At 42.1% G+C, this 24,875-nt stretch overlaps 1 protein-coding gene across 1 annotated transcript in view; it reads right to left on the reverse strand.

Moving 5' to 3' along the window:
* Positions 1-9,105: 9,105 nt before the first annotated feature.
* The window catches only part of LOC139661915 (astrotactin-1-like), a gene marked incomplete at its 3' end in the record, with an annotated part of 174,977 nt that continues 159,207 nt past the window's right edge, over positions 9,106-24,875 (reverse strand). The window contains 2 exon segments of the mRNA XM_071540496.1: positions 9,106-9,328; positions 15,075-15,179. Of these exon segments, the coding sequence (XP_071396597.1) occupies positions 9,106-9,328; positions 15,075-15,179 (328 nt within the window).

Consider the following 24,875-nt stretch of genomic DNA (forward strand, 5'->3'; position numbering starts at 1 on the left):
TTAAGGACCTGCAGATCCCCTGTTTTCGGCCTTAAAATAATGCATTTATGGAGGCATGGAACTCCCTACTGACCCAATCCCCGTCCTCAAAACTCTTAAAAAACGCCCCAAGTTATCACTCACACTAAGCTGACTCAGACAGACTATTCATTCCCTATGATATCTTTTAGGGCTCCACTTTTGATGAAATAAAACTGTCTGAAATGGCTGTTTTGCTGAGCAAGGAAAATGTGCCTCACACAGCTGTCTGGTAGACTGGAGATTTAGCACCGCCTGCCCTTCTTCTCCTCGCCTTGATGTGTGTGTGTGTGTGTGTGTGTGTGTGAGTGTGAGCGTACGTGCTCTTGTCTACCCATGCTTGTCCACAGTACGTGCCTGCGCATATTATATCTGCAGTGTCCGGATTTCACCGACTGAATGAAACATTTTCTGGAGAGTCTAATGAAAATGTATTTGCCGCAAGTCTGACTCCGGATGTATTCATTTGATGGTTCTTCTGCTTTATTAGACGGCGGGATTTTGCATGTGCATACTGTACACTACCACCTTGCTGCATTGAGAATGAGAAAACATAAAATACTACAATACTACAATAAGGTAGATGTCATTTTGGTTGTATTTGTCCTAAACGCATAAACACAGAAAAAGGAGGGTTCTTCAAGAGTTCTTTACTTATGATAGAGGGTCTATATAGAACCGTAATGACTCAAAGACACTCTGATTTGATAAAATGTAATAAAAAAAAACATGCAAGTCAGAATATAGGACACAGTGTGATTCTTAATTGTAACTATTTTTTTTCTCCCTCATTTTGTCATTGTATTCGCCTGACAGCAAAATGATCTTGTCATTTAATTTTAGGCCTACTTGTCTCTGCTTCCAAATATGACACATTGCTTGCCAACTCAGCACAACCACAAATGAAACGTTATCTGTAAATGAATTAAACAAAAAAAATGTATTACATATGTAAACGAAGTTCTCTATCCAATATAATCGCACAAGGAAATAAGCAGTGAAGCTGTTTTGTGCAATGTGTTAAATGTGTGTATTATAATGGGCCAGTCCCTCCTGCAGTGTGTCCTACAATACGCTCACTGCTAAACACAGAAACACATGTGATACTGATCAAACGTCATGTTTCCAAACAGGACCGCCGTCCATGACAGTTACCATAAAATACAACATGGCAAGTAGTTTAGCCAATCAGCTCGCATAGCTTGACAGTTGCAAAGCTAAACATCTGTAGCTCTATCTTTGTAAATATCTCAGACACAGCAGCTAAAAAGATAATAACAGAGATAGCTAATGGATAATGTTTGTGTATAGTAGTCGCTGTCAGCTAACATAAAGAGTTGTAAAACTTGCTACATGTATGGTATCTTTGCAAAGATGACGGTAAAAAAGATAACATCAAGATAGTGAGCCTCAGGAACATAACTGAATGCATTTACATTATACTGTCATTGGAGAAACGATGACAAATCACAGACACACACAAGAGACCGGTCTATGATCAATGAAAGTACCTGCGATTTGATTACAGTTTTGATGAGTGGCTGTACCATATTTATTCGTCTTTCTTTATTCTTAGGTAATCCATTGGTAATCTGACTACTGTAATCCCGTACTCCCAAACCCTGGCTGTTCCAGTGTGTCTCCGGTCATGCTGACAAAGCTCGCTATCAACCGAGTTTTGTGGCAGAACAGCCGGACAATCTGTTTCCCCCCATCTCCGACTTCGACTTTAGCTGCTGGAGTGGTTCCACTTCGTTAGACTCGACGAGTTAGACGGGACTCTATATTGTCCTTCTGCTGCAAATTCTCACACACACACACACACAAACAGACACAGATTTCCAAATGCTCGTGTAAGCACACACACACACACTGACGCACACAATAGAGGCGCGCATAAACAAGGAAACAGATTCACACACGGAAGCACAGATTTATAAAAAAAAAAAAAAAAAAACTTGCAGAAAAGGCGTTATCGAGTTAGCGGACATCTGCTCCGCGGCTGTCTGTAATTGTCTGGTAACTGAACAAGCAGAAGACATTTATCACCCTGCCTTCTCTTTGGAGAGGCAGACGACACCGCCTCCCACACCTCCTCCCACACCTCCTCCAGCGTTCACCTCCTCCTCCTCCTCCTCCTCATCTCCGTTCTCTGCTCTCCATAATCTGCACCTCTCATCTCCTCTCCTATCATCCCCTCTCCTCTTCTCACCTCTCCTTTGCCTATTCCCTCTCCCCTCTCCATCCTCCCTCCTCTCTTAGTCTGCACTCTCCTCTTCCATCTGCCCTCTCCATCGACTCCAATCTCGTCCTCTCCTCTCTCCTCTTTTCTCCTCTACCCTCTCCTCTCCCCATCTCCCCTCCCATCCCCTCTGCTCTTTTCCTGAAGGCTGCAGCAGGCAACCGGCTCATGCTTCGCTGTTAACCTCCGACCTCACCTGTCTCACACAACCAGGTTTGGCAGGAGAGAGAAGCGAACAGATAGATGGGGGGAAAAAAAGCTAGAGAGCGAGAGAAAGAGAGAGAGAGAGGTGGGGAAGATAAAGAGCGTGGGCTCTCATATGTTTCCATGTCATGGATCCCCAAATAAGCCCACACTGGTGCCATGGACCCCACATTTGATCAGATTTTGTCTGTTCAGTCATGGTGGCTATCGCTGCTCATGCTAACTACCCAGTTCTTCTTCTTCTGTTTATTCCAAACAAACCTGAAACACATCACTTTCCCAGGAAAGAGCTATCAGACACCGGTTAAGAACAGTAAATGCAAAAAAAAAAAAAAAAACTTTCATGAACTGGATATAGGTTGAATCACTCTTGTGTTGTATCTACTGGCAGCAAAACAGACATTTATTTATATGAAAATGCTGTGGATTATTACTTTAATTATAGAGAAGTTAAACTATCCCTCATTTTGCTGGGAACACCATCAAGGACCCCTGGGAGTCTCCGGAGCCCAGTTTGAGAAAAACGGATATAGAGAAGCAGCTGGGGGGGAGGGAGGGAGGGAGAGAGAGAGAGAGAGAGAGAGAGAGATGTTGTTGTATGAGCAGTGAGTGTTGCGTAACGCCCGGGTGGAAGCCAGGCAGGTGGTGGTGATCTGGGGTGGGTGTGTGTGTGTGTGTGTGTGTGTGTCGGTGCACGGAGGGGTCACAGAGGTCGGGCCCGTTCAGAATAATTCCTCCCTTGTCTCACCTGCTCTTCCTCACCACTTTCTCCCTCCTCTACCTCCCTCTCTCACCCCGCAGCAAGACTTTCTCGCTGCTTCTTTGTTAAAATGACAGGCTCTAATAGAATAAATAAGGCGCCTATTTTTACCTGGCTGTTGCCGGGATGATAACACTCACACACACACACACACACTCACACACACACACACACACACACATACACATACAACAGTATGCTGGAGGTTAGTAAAGAGCTGACACCTGGCTCGGTGGGGGAGGGCAGCGAGGTTGCAGTAAGAGGTCCTGGTGATTTAATTGAGAGAGAAAGTAAAGGAGATAGCTACAGAGAGAGGGAGTGAGATAGAAAGAGAGAGAGAGAGAGAGAGAGAGAGAGAGAGAGAGAGAGAGAGAGAGATTTAATTCTGACTGACAAGGGTCTCAGTCCGTTTACTGCAGCTGCTACAGCTTTGCTTCTGTCTGAAATTTCAGTATGGGTTAGTGAGGCGTTTTCAATTCAGACTGATATTCAAAGATTTCATAATGTTTATAACCTTTATTATTTCAACTGGACTGAACTTTAAAGCGGCTACAAAGTATTTTAAAGGTGCTTTTAAGGCCTGAGGGCATTGTGGCTGTAATACTGTCTCCATTTAAAAAGCTTTACAAAGAAGCTTTGAGGCATTTATTGAAGCGCATTTTTTTCTTTTCAAATAAAGATTACAAAAAATTCTGTGAGAGTAAAAAATGTGCAAAAATAAATAGTTTTTAATCCCTTGCAGCCTGAGTTTCCCCTTAAATTTCCTCTTACATAGCTTCAAAGTTGGATTTTTTTCCCCACACTGTACGACAATGTCACATCCATATTCTGTATCTGCTCGTTCCGATGCTTCAGTGAAGCTATAGCTGCTTATATTGAGTGAAATATTCAAACCCAAGGCGCCATTTCTTTATGGCTGCACCATTACATCAATTACATGTTTGTGCATCATTTTTATACACATTTCCCTGTAATCCAGCATGACATATATGGTATCTTCGGAAACCTTGGGATCTCGACTAGCATTTTAAATAAAGCGCTGTGCGTTGGAACAAAGCTCGGCTGCGAAAACATGCGTTTGTCATGGGACCGGCGGGCAGAACTTAACATTCAATACTACAGTGAGACAATTGTAGAAATCCTCCATTTTGCAACACCCTTGCGCACTTTCTGTACTTTCTGGAACGTTAAAATTCATGTCTCTCAGATAAGTCATTGCCAGACCGTTCGTTTGGGCATCTAGGGTGGCTGAAAAGGCGACCAAAAATTTGAATTTTCTTTCAAAGAATTCATCTTTGGGTGGAGCACCAGAGCAACAGCAGTCTATCAGAGTTCTACGAAAAGCCTTAGTCCCGGCTAACCATGCGTCCGTAATATTCCGTGTCGTTTCCACATCGGTAATTGGAGGTTCTTCCCAATACTCAAAAGCCATCGGCGCTTTAAAAGGCGTTTGGCTCCGTAATCAAACACCTCTCCTCGATCTCTTCATAAAGCCCTTTTCCGACGCGAACAAAGCCGCCCGATGTGTTCCATCTCTGCTCGTATCTGATCTCCCGCGCGGTAATTGAGGTTATGTGTCCGACAATAGGGAGCTCATATCACAGCCCGGTGCCGCGGAGAAACTGCTATTAATCACCCAGACAAGGCGTCATGCCCGAGCCACATATACACACACACACACACACACACACACACACAGACACACAGACTGACCACAGCTAATGAGCTATGGCAGCAGCACCCTGCCTCTCCACAAACATGACTGATAAAGCAATGATAGCCGGGGCAGTGTGTGTGTGTGTGTGTGTGTTTTCAAGCTCCTGGGTCATTAGGGAACAACTCATGTAAGTCTTCAATTACCTTTACATAGACCATTGCGTGTTGTGTGCTTCTTTCACTCACTGGTCTACTGAGTTATAATTTACAGTCAGGTGCACGACTGCCACAAAACATCACAGTTCCTGCAATGCTTTCTATGGAATTTCTGTTAAAGGTTGATTCCGCATTGAAGGAGACGTTCTCTTAGATCCTAGTTTTTCTTACATCCTACAGGAGCCTACACATTTGATTATGTGAATGAGATTTTCCTCATAAGTAGATAACCTAGATATCTGCCTGAAGCTGCTCCACTGACACAAATTACAGTCACAGCAAACTCCTCTGACTTGTTTTCTGCTATGGGAGGGCAGTGATTCCTCACTTAATGCAGGGCAAACTATCCTATGAGGCACGGGGGAAAGCCATATCTTCAAGTTCAAATTCCACATGAAGCACTGTGCAGTGAATTCCCTTCCTTTTCTGAAGTTCATCCTCATGCTACATCTCTCCCCACCGCCTCCTTTTAAATCAAATTTTCTTTGATTTAATCAGCTAACATATAAATAAGGCTGCTCACGGCGGTCCCACATGTAGAAAATGATCAGGCGGATCCTCGTTGAGAAAGGAGCGGGCTGTAGCGGGGCACATCTTGTATTTGGAGCAAAGGGCGAGGACATGGATCATCAAACTCTCCAGTGAGCTCATTACTCCCTCCAAAAGGCCAGGACGTTTCCAAGAAGCCAGGAACAGATTAAGAAAGATGAGTCTGATTTCAAGTTTTTGCCAATGAAATCTATTTTTTTTTTTTCTCCCCCTCCCTAGAAATGGATGGTCCTGGGCCAGGGTGAAGCAGTTACCCACTAAAATCGAATCATTTCAGATCTTCACATCCCAACCTAATCACGATGCTCTCTGTTCGACAGGAAACGAGATTCCGGGCCGGATTTCGCGCGGAGCGGGGCAATCGGATTTTCAGACCTGAGCGGGCCCAAATCTGATGTTTTCATTGTTGCTTCAACATGAGGGGAAAACAAACACACAGATAAAAGCAGTGGAATATAGCCTGGGAAAAAAAAAAATCAGATTTCCTGTTGCTGTTTACATCCAGTGTCTGGTCAACAAGAATGAGCAAAGTGAAAAGTAATAGTACGGGAAGGAGTGACAACAACAACAACACTAATAATACTAATACTAATGCTAATGCTACTACTACTATTACTAATCTTACTACTACTACTACTACCAATAAGAAGAAGAAGAAGAAGAAGAAGAAGAAATAGTATTACATATCTCAATTATATAATGATTAATATTTCATGTATTATTATTATGATCACTGTTGTTGTTATTAATAGCTTTTTTTTTTATTTTATTAAACAGTGCAAGGGGGATGGCATGTGACAAAGATCATTATTCAAACTCACAATATAAGTACATGGTATGTGCCTTAAGCCCCAATATTACCTGGGGGCATCCAGTAACTTGTAGCTTCTGTAGTTTATAAAGTCAAAATTCCAGTGTAAATTACTTGAACAAGAGGTCGCCTGATAATACTAATCCTGTGGGAATTGAATTTTGTTTTTGGTGCACAATTTATTTTTCATCTTCTTCTTCTTCTAGAGGCTTGATTTCTATCATCCTCTGAATATGAAAGATGGAGGCAGCAGTGGAATCTACAGAGGGAAGTTGTGAATGTATTTTCAGCGCAAACTTCAAGATTTGCTCGAGATGAATTGTAAAATATTGACGTTATACAACTGCATCCCTGGCATGAGTGAGTTCAGCAGATTCCATTATCATGTATGAATGCAGTGTATAAAATGCGGAGGTTGGTGAGTAATGCATTAATACTAATATAAATTCCATGAGGTCCCTACATCATACTATAGTAATAATAATAATATAGTCACTTGCAAATAGAGCTTTAGTCTGCTGAACCACCAGCATGTACCAGAATGTCCTTTATATACATTCTTGAGTATAAAGATCTGCGAGAAAAGTTGCTACAAAGTGCAGGTTCTTTGATAAAAACATAATGGGGAAAAAAAAAAAAAGTAAAAGCATAGAATCAAAGGCAGTTTACAAGGAAAGAGAGAGCAAGAGGAAGAAAAAAAAAAAAAAGAAAGACACATAGCATTTTTTCGCGTTGAATCGTTTAGCGGTGTCTGCAACCGGTGTGTCAGAAGTTGGAGAAAATGAAGAGAAATGGACTTTTCATGAGGGTGGAAAACTCAGTCATCTAATGCCATCTGTCAGCACAAAGGTAACTGGGAGTGAACGGTGCGGCGCAGCGGGGGTTGTCCTTGGACGGGTGAAGAAAAAAAAAAAAAAAAAGAGAGAGAAGAGAAGAAAAGTGGTCGATCCACACAAAGGAAACAACAGCCGCGGAGAGTTGGGAGCCACTGGGCTGAAACGCCCAGGAGAGAGGGGCTATTACTTACCGCCCGCTCTGTCTCGCTGAGAAAACAAGTACAGGTATAAAAAAGACGGATGGCTGACATGTGCCGGGCGGTTTTTTTTGCGTACGGAACAAAAACAAGACCTTCTGCGATTGTTCCTTTGAGTGTATAAGTGCTTCGAGTGTTTCTTCCGAGTGCTTGTGGGCTTACTGTAATTGCCTGAGATGGCGCGACGATGATTGTAGTGCAAAAGCATATTATGATGTACGGCACGCTCTCCTCCAGTGTGTTGATCAAACAGATGGCGGAGTGTTGCGACATTGCGCGTTTTGCGCCGGAAGTGATGCATTTATGGTGTGCGTTCAAGACGGCAAACAGATGCGGCTTTTCTCTTTGTGTGTATGTGTGTGTGTGTGTGTGTGCGTGTGCGCACGTTTCCACTGCCATCATAATGTGACCTTTCGATGCGAATGAAAAAAATTAAGAAAGCGTGTAGCTCTGAAACTCAACAGAAGAAGATACGTTGCACCTCATTTACATGGTTCAATCTATCTGGATTTCGTGGTGCTGTTGCTCCACATGAATGTGCATGGGGACTTTTACTTTGAAATCTATCATCTGACAAGCAGGCTTCTGACTGCCTGACTGTTATTTACTCTCATACTCTCTTATTTAACTCATAGACATCTGAAATGTGACCCCGACTACACACTGCTTTTTGTAACACGTCAAAAGCCAAAAAGGTTGGAAACCACTGGTTTCATCTTTAACAATGTGTTGTATTTTAAAAGCTTGTTATATTATCCACTGTGTCAAATCTCCATCTGAAAAGTAACTAAAGCTGTCAAATAAATGTTGTGGAGTAGAAAGTACAATATTTCCCTCTGAAATGTAGTGGAGTGGAAGTATAAACCACTGAATGTAATCTAATGTAAATGCTATTGTATTCACAACCTAGGGTAAAAGGCAAACCTCTTGGTATCTAAACGCTTTGACCCTTCCGAACCCTTCCGATGATGAGATCTGCTTGCGTGTTTGTGTGTTTGCTGCCCACAAACTAAACCAAACCCCTTGAAAGCAAAGGAACTAACAAAAGAAAAAAAAGAAGAAAATAAGAAAAGGGCTTCCTAAAGGGGTTTCGGAGAGAGAGAGACCCGTGGCGGTTCCCCCGGTGGGGGGGGGCGAAGACACAAGCACCTGAAGAGACGTTCTCTGAAAGACCGCCGCCCTGGGAGCCCATTAGATCTGTCTGCGACAGGGTGCGACAGCCAAGAGAGAGAGGGAGCGAACGAGAGAACAGCTTGGTTAAAATGTGTAGAAGAGGTCCCACGCGAGGGACGAGTGTTTTCTCCCAGCGAGCGTTTGCTCTCCGGCAGAACGCGGGATGGAGAGTAGTGCCAGTTCTAAATTTACGACGCGATAATCCGGGCAGACGCGAGCCTGGGTGTCTTCTGTGTGATGACGGCTTACAAATCTGTGCGGTGATTTACCGTTAAATCTCATCGCTCGAGCATCTTGCATCATCACAAACACACACAAACACACACGCACATAAACCGTACGCCTTACCTTTGCTGCTCGGGCCACTGATTACTGTCATTGTTATTGTCATCTATGGCCATAAACCTTTCTCGAACGCGCTCGCAGAGACACACACACACAACTCTCTTTCTCTGTGTGTCTGCGTATGTGTCTTACCTTTGCTGATGTCCTGGTACTCCAGCCACAGCTGTCTCTGGACCTGTTTGTTGGGGTACCAGATGGTGCATGCCTCCTGGAAGCCGTACACCGCCTCCTGCACGAAGTGGTTCCCGAACTCCCTCAGGATGGAGACGAAGTCGCTGCGCAGCGTCGCCCCGTCCAGCGAGTGGATGGCCGAGCTGAAGGCTGGGAGGGTGGAGGGGTGGGGGTAGGGGGGTAAGGGGGGTGTGTGTGTGGAGGGGGGGGGGGGGGGGGGGGGTAAAAGACACAAATAAAAAAAAAAGACGATGAAGTCGATTGCGGTTTCAAAACAACCCGTTCGGTTCCCGTGCAGCGTCACTCCAGTCCGGGGGAAAATGGATGGGGTGTCTTTTTTTGCGCCGGCGTGGTGAGGAAATAAGCAGATTTGGTTATATAAATAACAGAGCCACAAGTGATGGAGGACGGGGGCGAGGGGGGGGTTGGTGGTTGGGGGGTAGTGGGGGGTGGGGGGATTACAGGGAGAATGTCAAAACAGCGGAGTCGCTCCCATCTTCCGTCACAGATGAAAAACTCATCTTTATGTATTTCGTTTTTTTTTCAATTTGTCTTGCCTTGTCCTTACATGGATCAGAGACAGATTGGTGTTAACAAATAGAAATCCCTACTGCTACTACCACTTCTACTAAAAGTAATAATAATACACCTAATGAATTATATCCCGTCTCTACTCATCTAATTGCTCACTCACTCACATTGCATTAAGGCCCTGAAATTTAGCCTCCTTACTATTGGTTGCTTATAATTTTGGAGATCTAGGAACTGAAACTTATTCTACCGTTGCTCTCAGAGCATCAGAAAAATGCCTAAAATGTGAAACATAACTATAAAATGTTAATCCTAGACACAAATATACAACATACAGTATATACAAGCAATTTAAACAGGGTGTGGTGATACTGTGTCATGGTGTTCAGGGTTCATGGTTGGGCAGTAATGGAATACTCACTAGTTATGTATTCTAAATGCAAAAAAAAAAAAAAAAAAAAAAATTCTATTCTGTTACATTACCTAAAAAAGCAATGTATTCTGATTACAGATGCTTGCAAAAATAATTGAGGATTACTTCTGGGAATACTTTTAAAGAAGGCCGTTTAAATAATGTTCTATAAAGAGAACTGTGTTTATATGCAAACCTAAAATAAATTTCCTGAACTTTATAATGTTTCATTTTTTTTTTTTTTTTTGCCGTACCATAAAACTTCCAATAAAGAGCGGGTCTCTAATAGTGGCTGGATCTGGAACAACAGCCAGGGAGTGTGTCTGGTAAATAAAGGATGGTCTCCAATAAAAATTGAGTAAAAACAATATAGTAGAATTACCATAAAGGAGTCTAAATTCGTATAATATTTGTAGATTAAAATTACTTCAAAATATATTACCAAATGAGACGTTGCATGTAGTGGAACACGCTGACATGTCTCACAAATACAGGTAGTGACGCGAAAGCCTTTTATTATTAAGCAAACATAACTATCATTATTATTATTAGTAGTAGTAGTACTCTATCTGACAGCAGTTGCTCAAGTTTTTGAGGCTATTGGGAGAAAACAAATACCCGATTTAAATACCCGATGAAAGATGTGAGAACATTGTGTGTAGATAAATAAATAATGTGGCATGGGAGACTTAGGCCCCAGTATGGAGTATTCTTTCTCTTATTCCTCTGTGAGCATCCTCAGCTTCAAACGGAGAGGGAGAATATTCACGTTCATCATTTCTCTCATTGCACTGGATCTTCATTTTTTTTTGTATATTTTTGTGTCTTTTTTTTCCCTACTCTGAGCTGTCTTTCACTTCAGGTTATATTGTTGTTGTTTTTTTTGTTTATTTTTTACTTGTCTTGTATAAGAGGCCTTTACAAAGACAGATAAAGTACAAATGCTGCCTTGGTACCAACTAATATGCATCTTGACTGCAGTTACTACTAAGAATAATTCTAATTTCAATGATGTCACTTGTGAGGGTTTGAGGATTATATTTAGACAGGAATTTTCCATCACAGAGGCTTGCCCTGAACTAGCTCTATGTGTGTGTGTGTGTGTGTGTGTGTTTCATGTGCACGTGCGCAGGGGAAAACTTTCAACAACCTGCTCCGTTTTTGTCATTGAAGACGGGTAAGACACGCCACTCGTGCCGCATGTTCCCTCATTTCTGACTGGATATGACAACACCATCCTCCGTCGAAAAGTTGGAACGACACAAAGGTTAAAGCTTAGTATCCCCCCCCCCCCCCCCTTTATTTAGACCGGGATAAGTGGCAGTTAAAGCCTCGGGGGTTAAAGATTCTTTTTATAGCTAATTTAGACAGCGAATCTCCCTCGGGGACGCTGTGTCCTGAGAGAGACCTAAGCTGAAATGACAGGTTTTTACTCAGAATAGTGGGATAAAAGGCTTCTATAAACAAGTGTAAATAACTCAAGATGACTGTGGAGTTTTTTATTTTGGGTGAGGCGGTGGCACCTTTCTTTGAAAACAAGGTAAGAACATGTCCGCTTATGCTAATCTAATTTCAGTGCAGGAAAGGATACTGTACGCACTGTTTGGACTGCAGCGTCATAAGAAAATAAAGCGTGTTTAATGTGATACATTGACCGGACTCTATAACGAACTGACCGTGCACTCGGCTAGAATCCTCTCTCTCTGCAAATATTGGAAAAGCCAATGTGCAATAGCCGTTTATCATTATCATTTCCGCGAGAAGCAGCATTAATATCTCGGCGCTCACGCTCCGCTCGCTCTCCCTCTAAAATTAAATTAGGAGGCCACCGAAGTGAGAGACAGAGAGCGCGGTGTGGATGAAAGACGGGGGGGGGGGGGGGGGGGGGGGGGCTTTGCTATCAGATGTAAAAAAGAAAAAAAAAAAAAAAAAAAAAAAATCAGTAGCCTCGCCCCCCCTCCCCCCTCCAGTGGCCGGTGAAAGATGATGAGCTAAAGTGGGAAACGGGAGGAAGAGGGGAGGAGGCGGCAGAGTTGCTTCTGAGCGGAGAGAAAATAGAATTCCGCCGCTTTAAAAACCCGGATTGCCACCATTGGAAATGCATTAGAGGTGTCATGCTTGTGTTTACAGTAAGAGGGGAGGGGGGGGGGCACTCATCAGAACGGAAAGTGTTTATGATGGGATATATGAATAATGCATGCACTTAAAACATGACAAAAATCCAAATTATGAAGTGACACTTTCCCTTGCAGGCATGCGGCACGAATGAATGCGGGTATCTCAACATGTTCAACTTAACCCTTCAATCCTGAGAAATTGCCCCAAATAATAGCCCAAGTTATGTAGCGAGGCAAATCAAAAGAGAAAAAAAAAAAGATGCATTTTGATAGAATAACACATTTAGCGGTGTGAAGCCCGTCAGGAAATATTCAGTATAATCCCCCCGACGTGTCAGCAGCCAGGAGCAGCCTTCAGAAGAAGTATTGCTTGACTAAATACCTATCCACAGTTATCTTATTCTGTGAAGTTTCCGTGGCAGGAGCTGTCAGAAAGCCTTGGTCTTGCTCTGGATACAAAGCTTTGTGATATATGACAGGCTATCAGAGACAGACACAGACAGAGACAAAGAAAAAGAGCAAAGAGGGGAAGAAAAAGATAGAGAACTATATATTCCTCTGTCTATTTTGACCTTTCTGACTCTCTTTGCCTGTCTCATCTATCTATCTATCTATCTATCTATCTATCTATCTATCTATCTATCTATCTATCGTCTTATTCATGTGACAACAGATAGAATGAGGAGGAAAAGAGACGCATAAGGTGATAAGTAAACAGATATCTAGGCTACTATTCAACTGCATGTTGTCGGCCATGTTGGCTAACGCAGCAATTTCACAGCTTGGCCAATTTGCATACCGTCTAAAATCCCAATGTCCCTGACTTCAGTGCCCGACTTGGGGGGACGCTCAAGTAGTACTTCCTGGTGTATAATACAATAATTCCAACAGCACATGAATGCATTATAAATATCTATCCAGATATGTAGCTATCTAGCTAGCAAATCTAGCTAGCTCACTATGCAGCTGTTTAGCTAGGCCTACAGCATGTATGTGTACACAGAGAGAGGGAGAGAGAGGGAGAGAGAGAGAGAGAGAAAAAGAATAAAGTAAGTTGCTATTTTAACCTGTAATTCTCTAACCTGTGCCAGCGAAAGCACATACTTATAGTGGTGTTATTTTTTTTTCTACTTTTTAGCACACATACTTCTATAAGAGCTAATGGTCAGCCACCAAAATTGCTTGCTATGGGGACATTAGTCACCGCTACTTAGCTTTTGTGTTGAAAACCAAGTCACGCTTCTAGCACAAATACAAAAATAGCAAGTCAGACATAGACATAGACATAGTATTATCTCACTCTGTGTCACGGGTCACACTTTTCACAAGGTAATCTTGTGTATTTGCAATGATTAAGATTGAGGGCTAGGGAAAAAATAGCTTGAATGCCATTAGTGTCACTGGATCCCCGGGGGCAGCTGCTGTTGGAAGCTGACTCCTAACTGCTATTCTACTGAAAAGTGAGAATGCTCTGTCAAAGTTAAATTGTTTTAAACCCAGTTTCTGTTCTTTTCACAATAAAAGCCCTCGGTGCATGTGTAGCAGGGAACTACAGCTCGTGTTTGTTTATTGTCTTGTGTCGCCCTCTCTACCTGCTCATTCCCATTATACAAAATACACTTCCATTGAAAGCATTTCTACTCCCACTTAAGTAGAGGATCTGCGTGTTTCTTCAGGCACCGGCTGATATGGCTGTGTGCTTTCATTTGCTGTGGGTGTCAGCGGGTAACCTAACAATAGCACCCCATTATAAGGTCCCAGGTTTGGGCGCTCCCCGGAGAGGCTACCTCATTATGGGGAATGTTGAACATCTATGCTTTCCGAGGGAACTTTCTGGGGAGAGTTTTGCTGTTAGAGAAAAAGCGTATTTGTGCTGTTGAGAAATACACCATTTTGGTTTTTGCTTTGTTTGTTTGGTCTTTCTTCTTAATCTCCCTGGGACTAGCAGGTCTGTTTCTGGACAATATTGGGTATTGAAGGTTATTATTATACATTTAATATGGGTATGAGGTTATTATAGGATTATTACTCACATCTCTCAATGGGTCCCTCTTGTTTGGTTGTGCTGGTTGAGCCGTGTTTTAGTTTGTGCCCTTTTGAAGTGACATTTTGCTAATTTGCATTTGAGGGAAACTTGACCCAGGCCAATTTATTGCCTTTCAGGGTTCTCTCTCCGAGCACAGCAGCCAAGCAGCGGCACCACAATCAGTCCATAATTAACTGTTTCAACATGGGTTGAAACAGTTTACAACTTGAACCTGTCAGCGCCACATTACATAATTAGCAGCACTGCTGTGGTGATACTGTTTATAATATGTTCCGAGAAATATATCACCTTAAAACTGCTTCCGCTGCTGTTAGGATCGGATTTATAAATGCCTTTGTGTTTGTGTGTGTTTTAATCACTGCATGCATTTTACATTACATTACAGTTCGGCCGATCCGCCACACACTAAACTGCTTTTAAAAGAAGTTGAGCACCAAGAGATGAGTAAGGACGTCACACCAGGAGAGCGCTATCTTCATTTCCCTAACCCGCCATTTAAAAAGCCCAAGATAATGTAGATGTAGATCAAAAGACGGCGGTTTGTCTGTTAAATCAAACGGCTGATCAAAAATGAAAATTAAACAAAGCACTGAAGCTGGCGTGATGAGCTGCTAACTTTGATGTGTCATATTAATTGCAATAGCATAAATATTTGATAGCCAACAGTGTTTTTTCGTTGGGGAAAAGCATGAGCTTTTATGCCATAGAGAACAGAGCATAGTCTCCTCCAGCATAAATAGATAATTAGTAATAACAAGCCATATATAAATAATTATCAGAGTGATTTACCTTGGGAGAGGACCCACTGATTGAGTTTGACGTGGTACAGCACAGAGCGGAGCCTCCAGTGCTGAACGAGGGGGTATCCAGATACTTCACTGTAGTTCACCATACCTGGGAAAAACACATGCATTAATATGGATTCAGTCTTCGGTGCCAGATCAAAGAGTATAGCTCTGGGTAGCTCACCATACCTGTGAAAACATACAGAAATTGGAATATTAATGTGACACTTATTCATAAATAGGGATATAGTGGATGGGGAGATTGCAGTCTTCAGTGCTAGATCAAACGGTGGCCCTACATCTCACCGTAGTTTACCATACATGAAGAATCGGGGGAAAAATATTTGATAAATATTAATACGATATTAGATAATGACAAGGTAGAGAGACGAGTAAAGTCTCTGGTGTGAGATCAAAGTGGAGACCCCGCACATCACTGTAGTTCACCGTCCATGGAAAAACACTGGAAATGGCAATATTAATGTGAAACGTATTTATAAATAGCGATACAGTGGAAGGTAGAAGTCTTCGGTGTTAGATGAAAGGGTCGGCCGGCATCTCAGTTCGGGAAATATATACGCTGCATAAATATTAAATGTCGCTGTTGTCATATCTGCTGCATCCTGCAAAAAAAAAAAAAAAAAACTCCAGCTTTTCCACTTTTTCACTGTAATTAACACCTGACATTGTCTTCCACACGCAGATGTTTTGTAGCCGCGAGGCCGAGCCAAAACACTGAGAATAGATAATGGAAAAAAGCTGTCAAAAACAACTTCTCTCAATTCCTGGAAGGTTCTCGCTTCATAATACAAAGCATCTGCACAACAATGGAAAGATTCGAATTGAAAACAGAGTATAACCAATACACAAACAACCAGTATAATAACCAATAGTTATTTAATAACTACTGCCTACTGTACTGACACCTCATTGTTGTTCACCATGCCTGGCAAAAAAACACAGAAAATATAAAGACATCTAATAATGGCCTTAAAGGCTTGATAATATTTGAATAATTTCCCTGAATCACCATAAGTTCACTCTGAGCAATTAAATTAATTAGTGGCGTATCTGCATGGATCATAGAGATCATGCGGTGTTCTGCACAACAACACTGTGGAAAAATAGACCTATTGAATCTAGAAATACAAACATCAGTCGAGAGCATTCACTTTTTCCTCACCTGTGAAATGTCACAATTTGAACATGACGCCCTGATTAGGTACAATTAAGCATTTCTGCTCGGCTATAAACACCTTCACAAATTCATAAACTAATAAACAGAAAATCTGAAATTCAGATAAATAAATCTATACCATTTTCCACACTAATTAAAACATTGAAAACGCTTGAATGCAGGGGAATATTACACGGTGTTCCTTTACAGCCCCGCTATATTATCTATATTGATTCCCCCCCCCCCCCCCCATTTACCGATCCCTATCCCTGCCGAAATCGATACCGCCTGTCTCCCGTCTCCCACATATCATCGCCAGCGGACTGTTTTTCATTCCGACGCTCCGCATGCTCTTTCAAACATTACGTATGCGTGTCATCTCCCCCCCCCCCCCCCCCGTGGCAACAAATCGTCAGTGGCAGGTAAAGCACAACATATGGACATGTAAATGAAAAAGCGACGGGACACCAGACATCCATCATACGGGGCCTTAAAGCACCGATCCGCCGCTATTTTTAACAGATCAATTATAGATACAGGTGCAGGTATTGGGCGCAGATTCTTGGAGAAACAGGACTTTGGAGTGGAAAAATAATCTCCCTCCCTTCTCCTCCGATGATAGCAGTAAACACAGAAATGTGTCGATTCGATGTCGACAAGGAATCCGAACAGAAACATGTTTTTTTTTAGCTGTTATGAAACTCTTGGCCGGGGTTTCCCTTTTTTTTTTGGACTCAAGAATCAGACCTTTAACGTTAACACCACTTATATCAGGCCCTATGCAGAGCCGGCCACGGACATAAATCATCTCATCTCCTATGGCAACTGACAGCCATGTCGTGCCGCAGCGGTGGGATTACATCCATACATCAACTGTGACTGCCCCCACCCATGTTCCCAAGCACATCCAGAAGGTATCCGGATAACGCCCGCGACTGGGACACGTATCCTGCGGTCAGACACGCGGGAAGAGAGGAATACAAAATAGCTGAAGGGAGGGGAGGGGGGGGGGAAGAGATGGTGCGAGCAAGAAAGAAAGAAAAGAAAAGAAAAGAAAAGAAAGAAAGAGCAATGCCTCTGTCATCTCCAGTCAAGGACGGAGGCTTGCGCTCATGGTGCGGGAGTAAAGATGCGTCACTGACAAACACGGAGAATCTGTGATACATGTTCACGTCCGCGATGAAGACCTTCTGGGACACTGTCACAATCTATCACCTCTCTGCGGTCAGGCTCCATTTTTTTTGTTTTTTTTCACTCTCAAGGAAAGTGGGCCAGAATTCGGAATTTATTTGACCGTTTGAATTTGTGAAATGTTTTATATACTCAAAATCCATTTAAAATACATGCAAAGTTGACAATATCTCACATTGAGTCATTATATATTATATATTATATAAAGCTCGAACAACAAATTTCAGAATAATGTCTTGAATCCAACAAATCACTATGTAAAGAAAGCCAGTAGAGCAGTTACAGACTGGGACAAACATTTCTTTGTTAAGGCTGAAAGTAGTAAATAAGTACGTACACTTGCACCTTTCTAGACTTACTGTACATAGACTTACTGCTGCAAATTTAAAAACAAACATAAAACAGATAAATGTGAAGCACTTTGTGATTGCACATCTAGAAAAGTGCTGTACAAATAAAGTTTACTTTCTTTCAGCCTAGAAACACACCAATTACTCCAATTATGTAAGACACAGCTCTTAAGTAATTTCGTAAAACCAGGCTAACATTTGCGGACGTGACGACCTTTCGTTTTAAGTTTGGACCTTGGACCTAGTTCTGAGCACCTACAGAATGAATGCAGTATTTAATTGGCACTGTGTAGAAACAAGAAAAAAAAAAAAAAAAAAAAGTCGAGCAACAAACGGATGAAATTCCATAATTATCATCCGTTTCTAACAGTACGGCGGAAAAGCCCAAATTAGACATGATGCAAAAAGAGCGAGGATGCGTGCAATGTCAGCGGCGCTTTCCGTAACGGTTTCCTCTTTTTTTTTTTTTACACGGGGCTTCTGTGAAAACGCAACATTTGGCAGAGGCCTGACACCGCCTATGAACTTGATGAATAAGCCTCTAAATGTGATGTTCCTGCATTGTCCTCACCTTCAGCTACATCCATTTATCCCCTCTTATGGGAAATGGCTCCCCGGAACGATAGATATATTCCCCCAGCAGCGAGCGAGAGAGCGAGCGAGTGAGCGAGAGCAAACCGCTGCTGCATGCCCCCCCCCCCCTCCACCACCCCCCACCTCCCTTAGTGAAAATGAATAACAAGCCCAAAACATATACAGTAGTGCAGCGTATTCTTCTTCTCGCTGAAAGGCCTTGTCTCCCTTTTAGCCCTGGGGTGCTCTGCTCTCATTGTCTGACAGAATGATTAATTTGACTGAACTTCACTTTGCAAACATCCCAAGTTCACCGTCTCTCTCTCCATGCAGAGCCCTTGATAGAGGCGGTTTGGTCAGGGCTGCGCTGTGTACTGTGGCTGATCCCCCTTCTCTGTAGAACTAAGAGGTGTTGGCGGCGACATAACCAAGCCGCGTTTGAGAAGCCCGACATTTTAAAAGCCGGCAGATCGATAACTGTTCGTTGCTTAGAAACAGTCACAGATCGAAGCCGCCGTGGCCGAACTGTGTTTATCCATGGCTCTGGTCAGTGTTGCCGTTAATTGCTTGACTGAGTTGAGTTTTTAGCTAGTTAAGAACTCAGTGGGCTGTCAAGGGACCCTGTGCTCTAGAAAGTTAGTTCAATTCAGGTGCTTCTGTGTGTTTTAATCCCTTCATCTTTAAAAACTGCTCTCCTTTTCTGAGTAGAATGACTGAGCATGTTAAGCACAAAGTTTACTATCTCGCTATAGAGTAAAAAGTAGCTTTTCTACAAACATTTTTTAAATGATCCATCAGTTTACTTGCAGGACATACTGTAGATGTATCGAAGTCACCCTACTGCGTGACTGAAAGAAATTGACGGAAAATTTCAAATTTCACTGTATGTGTAGCAAAGGGCCCATTGAGTTTTACCTCATCTGCAAAATATGATAAAGAATAGGCTACAGTGCAGTACTAATGCAGATTAAATGCATGGTGGTGGACATCTAAAATGGCTAACTGTATGAGTAATGGCAATATAAAACTCAAAACTCATGAAGGATACAGCATTTCATGTTGCAGCCTACATGGGAGTTGAAAATTGTTGCCAGGGATATTTGAATAGAAAAAGACAAGGGATCAGGACAGCAGAGATGGTTGATAGGGAAGATTGCGCTAGGACCCAGTGTTTTTCCAAGTCTGGATCAGGACTTGAAGGTGGGCCACAGGAAGACTGAAATGAGTCCCTTAATTACTCTTAAGCCACAATGTGTCAAAGAAGACCTCCCAAGTCCTCGCAACATAAGGCCTTGTGTCCACTGGGCACTTCTTATATGCTATTAGCACTAGACGGATGCTTTGTGGGAAGCACTTGTCATGCCTCCTGCTGTTACTGTGCGACTACTGAAAACCCTTTGAGGCATGGCACCTTTCTGCAAAAGAAGCCAGTGCTGTAAATATGCTAAGATCGGCTGAAAATATTTTAGGTCATGAAACAGTACAAAAACAAATAAGAGTAAGTAAAAACCAATGTCCTTCATTGAGTGCTGTATGCGTAAATGAAAATGTGAATGGCTTGCTTTTATCTGTAAATAGATAGATATATTTATTAATTATTAGTGTTCAAAGAGATCAGTGATCAAGACAACACAAAAGATACGGCCAGTAAACAGGGATTTTCATTAATACGATTTATACAATAGAGCATAATACAACTTGCCTGTCCAAAAAGGTTTGAAAGTTTTATTCCCGTCTAATCTCATGTGAACTGGACAGAATCGGGCCTAAGGTGCACAGCAGTTATATAAATCACACCAAAATGGAATCAATATTCCACTTCTGCAAGAGACGGTATGGAGTAGTCCATGGGGAGGCAAACTCTCCAACCCTGCTATGAGTCCCCAATGAGGACTAGGGTTCAATTCCCAACTATTGGACTTTTTTGCACTGTGATCCATCTTTGTCTGTTAGCCTGTCTGATTTTTCATTGTACAAATAGAGAGATAAAACACCCAAGTACAGGCTTGCATGAAGGTAACGTACAGTTTGTTTTCTTTTGGTTTTTGCTCATTCCTTCACTACACCTGTATCTTCCAGAGCAAAAGAGTGACTGTTGTACAATTAGGGGCAAGGTCCCTAAAATCAAAGACCCAGCACAAAAGTTGGCTAAATGAATTGCTGATACAAAATACATGTAAAAATAAAGGTTTATAGCTGTCCGTTCCAACATGAACTATTGTTCCTATTGAGTGTGATGCCAGTGGTCAAAGACCAAGAACTTGGAGGCTTTTTCAATCAATAAAATGGTCACACTGGAATGGTCACTGCATTGATAGATCATCATCATGGAGTTTCAAACGAAGTGGGATTCTATGAGTAGCAAAAGGTAATGAGACTTACATATCTCATAACACGCTGCACGTATCGAATAACAGACCTGCTGGGGATGGAGCAGCAGAGAAACAATAGTTGTAAGCGAAAAACTCAATATCACTTGTGATTTCCATTGAGAAAGAGGAAAAAAAAAAATCTGCTGCCTTCGTTGTTCTAGCTCCAATTAGTCTGCTCGGGAAATGTAAATTGAGTTCCCTGGTTCACATTTGTGACTCATTCCCATTGGGAAGCAAGGCCCGCAATATGAGACAATGCAGGGCCTTGCTGATGCTAGATCTAGAGAGCACAGAGCTGACGGAAACTATAGTTTTTTACCTGTCTAAACACCTGATAGACCTTTTGTAACTTTACCTTACGGCTAGAAGCGCTTTGTTATTTTAGTCGCTTCTCTAAGGAAGATTCATAGGAATGAGCTCAGGTAGGAAAGTAATCTTATGGCTCATAGAACCCCATTAACTAGCCGGGCCTGTGCTCCATTTCACTCTCGGATAAGTCTGGGGGATGAATGATTTAGGGGGAAGAGAGAGGGGAAAGAGAGAGTGAGGAACAGAGCGAGAAAGGAGAGAGAGAGAGAGAGAGAGAGAGGGGAACAGTGGGAATTATCCGACAGGCCCATCCACTAATCTAATGGGAAACTAAATGTAATACAGCACAGCCCTGACTTCTTCCCCGGACAATTCTGATAAGAGGAAAAAAAAAAAAAAAAAAAAAGAATAATACCTTGCTGGAACAAAATGTTGGCCCTCAGAAAAGATGAGCAGACACCATGGGGATGGTTAGGGCCTAGGCCAAACGCTTTCCATAATCTAAGGCGAGAAAGATTACAGTGAAGAATTATCATAATATAGGCCTTCCCCACTTGCGCTCATCTCTCTTCAGGCAGGTACTCTGCACAAAATGCTTACGCTGATCCCAACATTAGTGTTTCCTATGAGCCGCGCTTCCTCGAGAAAGTCCTCTCGGTGGGACGGAAAGGCCTCGGAGGCAACATCTACACCATGTCCAAACCCGACATCGGTGTTCCGATGAACGACCAAGACGGAAAAATTGTTGTTACATGAAGCCTCTCCATTCAAATCACTACAAATTTAATTCTTGTAGGTAGTGTGTCAGTTCCTCTAGGCAGTCTGGCCGCCCTGCCACTTGATTTCCCGGCTCCTTTTCTGTGGCTAATTTGTGGCAGCATGTCCTGCCATTCCTGGTACTCAAGGAGTCACAGCGTTTCTGACATTGGGAATAAACTCAGATGCATGAATAGTTATTTGGGTATTTGTGGTTATTTGGTCATATTACAGAGTCTTCCGATTAATACGCGTCTGGTTCAACTCACAACCATGGCCACACCCTTGATTTAGTTTTCACTGTTGGTTTGAGACTGACCACCATTGCTTTGGAGGACATTTTTGCCTACTACCACCAATGCATAACTCTTTTATTCTATTTCCTTGACACCCATTAAACTTTGCAAGCACATTGTGCACTGCTGCATCTTTAATGAGCAAAATTAAAATTTTCCATCCACCTTTACCAGATCAAGTGTAAACATGGCTTTCCAAAACAAATAGTTGAAATTGTTTTAACAAACTATGTACAACCGCACTGAATGTTAATTCTGCCTTCGAAATTAGCTAGTTCATTCCCCTTGGTGCCCATGTTACAGATTCAAGACTTGTTAACCTACTGCAAACCAAACCAAATATTTTGTGCATTTTTTACTGCTAATTAACACCACAAGCTTTCAGTCAATGCCATTAAGTTGTTAACCCTATCCCTACTGCCGTTCTTACGTCTTTTTTCTGCTTACGGTGAGTTTTGTTGAGCTGTGAACCCTTTGTTGAGAAGATTGATGGTACCAGCTCTAAGATCACACCTCCCGTTTCCTTTGCTGACAGACCTTGACCCACTCTAGACTTGCTCTGGCCACTTTTCATCAATTTCACTTCAGGGCTTTATGTATACTGTATCGTATATCAAATCGTCCTTAGGTTCCCTATTTCTCCAATTCCTATTTTTCTCCCAATTTTGGAAAATGTGACATCAAAGCAACTCCTAGAGGTGGTGGAGAGAAATAACTTTCATTTTCTTTAAATAAATTCGGGCAGATGTGATGTTGTTATTGGCCCCAAACGCATCTCAAGACAAATTTGCCTGTCTCTTGGTCCTTAAACTGTGTATATACTAATTTCCCGCTGATGTGAGCCGTGGAACTGCTCCAGATCTTGCTAAATGCCAGGAGCAGGATCATATTAACCTCACTGTAGTTTCTCTAAAATGGCTCTCTGTTAGTCTTGGAACTGATTTCAAGATTTTACTGATTACTTTTGAGGCTGTGGTAGGTCTGGCTTCCATCCACAGCTCAGATACTTTAAGCCCATATGAGTGCTGCATGAGATCCTCAAGCAAGGCCCTCCTGGCCACTACGAAGTCGAAGGTGAAGATAAAAGGACAAGAGCCTTCAAAAGCAGAAAGGAATAATTCACCCAAAAATGAAAATGTGGTTATTATCTACTCACCCTCATGTCAGCTGAAACATTGGGCTTTGGGAACAACAGTGCAGTCGTTTGGCTTCAGAACACTTAGATGGAATTCTAAAGCAACAGTCTCCATTCACTCCAGTTGTTGAAGAAGGCTGCTACGGAGCAGTGCTACCAAACTCGCTGTGTGTTGTATTAACATACAAACTTCATCAGTGTTTCAACTAACATTCGGGTGAGTAGATAATAACACAATTTTCCTTCAAAGTCTAGAAAGGCCAGGCTTTTGCACACAGTTCTGTGGCCAAGTGACATTTGGAGACATCAGGCCTAACCAGTATTACAGCATTGACATCCGCATCCCCAGCAGCCTTATTAATTAAATGTTATGCAACCCTATGGTGTAAAATTGAGAGTGCAAAAGTTGGCAAAGCACAGATACACAATATAAAATAGACAATTATATAAAGTAACAACAAAGTAATAACAAAGTCAGAAATCCTTCATATAATGATGCCTGTTGCAGTCTACTAGGTCACACATTTCCTGTCTGTTCAATCCAAATGGTGCTTTCCCATGCCATTACCCCACTTCCTAATGCTTCAGGCTTAATTATAAATATTTTTCTGAGGGGATGTGAGTAATCATAAGTGTGAAAATAGTTTCAGTAGAGTTTGGATGGCATTCACTGTTTCAATGGATAAATCCAAAGGCCATTTGATTGTTGAATATGGTAAATCTACATTCTTCCTTTTCAATGAGGAGAAAACAAAGTTCATTTGAATGGTTTCCAGGCAAAATGAACAAATGCATTCGAAAATTAATCGGAATTGAGTTTAGAAAAGGCTTTCATACTACAGTGAAAGTGCAGTTTGCACAAAATTACATTCACTTTTCTTTTATTGCAGGTACTATGAATAAAAAGGAGAAATATTATAGCATGCCCTCAATGATTTAAAAAAATCAATGAAGACTAATCAGCATTTATTAACACATTAATTAGTTATGTAACTGCTACACCTTCCTTAAGTGAAAGTTTGAAATGGATGATTACTTTTGTGTCTTGCATAGCAAAGTAAACCAATGGCGTTGTTGCAGAAGTACAGTTCACCACTGATATTGCATTCCAGACAGGATTAGGCAAAGACTCAAAGCGTATGAAAGGACTTATAATTAATTCAGTTCTATTAAAAATATTTCCAGATTTCAAAATCGTCATTGCCTCTACATCTGCTGTGAGGCAGAAACTGAATAAGGTCCAAATTAAAGAAAAATTAAGGGATGTCTTGAAATTTGCCTTCAACCTCCCCCCTTTCCAAAAAAAAAAAAAAAAAAAAAAGAAAAGTTGAAGTTGAAAGCTTCCCCGCAACGAAAGCCTCCCAACGGTGTGAACTTCTACGTCCAAAAGAAGCAAAGTGGCTGAAGCTCATTCATCAATAAGCTTCAAACGCTTAGTAATTAGGCTGGCAGATGCTCATACTGAGCAGCTTGTGACAACTCAAGGTGACACGCTTTTCATTTCTGCTGCGCCCGAGCGAGGCTGGGGGGACCCGCCGCTGCCGATGACTCAAAATAAGACGCCAGGAAAGTTCAGCGGATACCTCTGCGCTCGCGTGGTCACAAGGCCATATGCTTCGACTTTAATTATGAGGGACTTGGGGAGG

The sequence above is a fragment of the Centroberyx affinis genome, unplaced genomic scaffold (assembly GCF_046629955.1).
Source record: "Centroberyx affinis isolate AG114_WGS23_722 - 3 ecotype Tasmania unplaced genomic scaffold, CSIRO-AGI_Caff_v1 ptg003651l_1, whole genome shotgun sequence".
Classification (NCBI taxonomy): Eukaryota; Metazoa; Chordata; class Actinopteri; order Beryciformes; family Berycidae; genus Centroberyx; species Centroberyx affinis.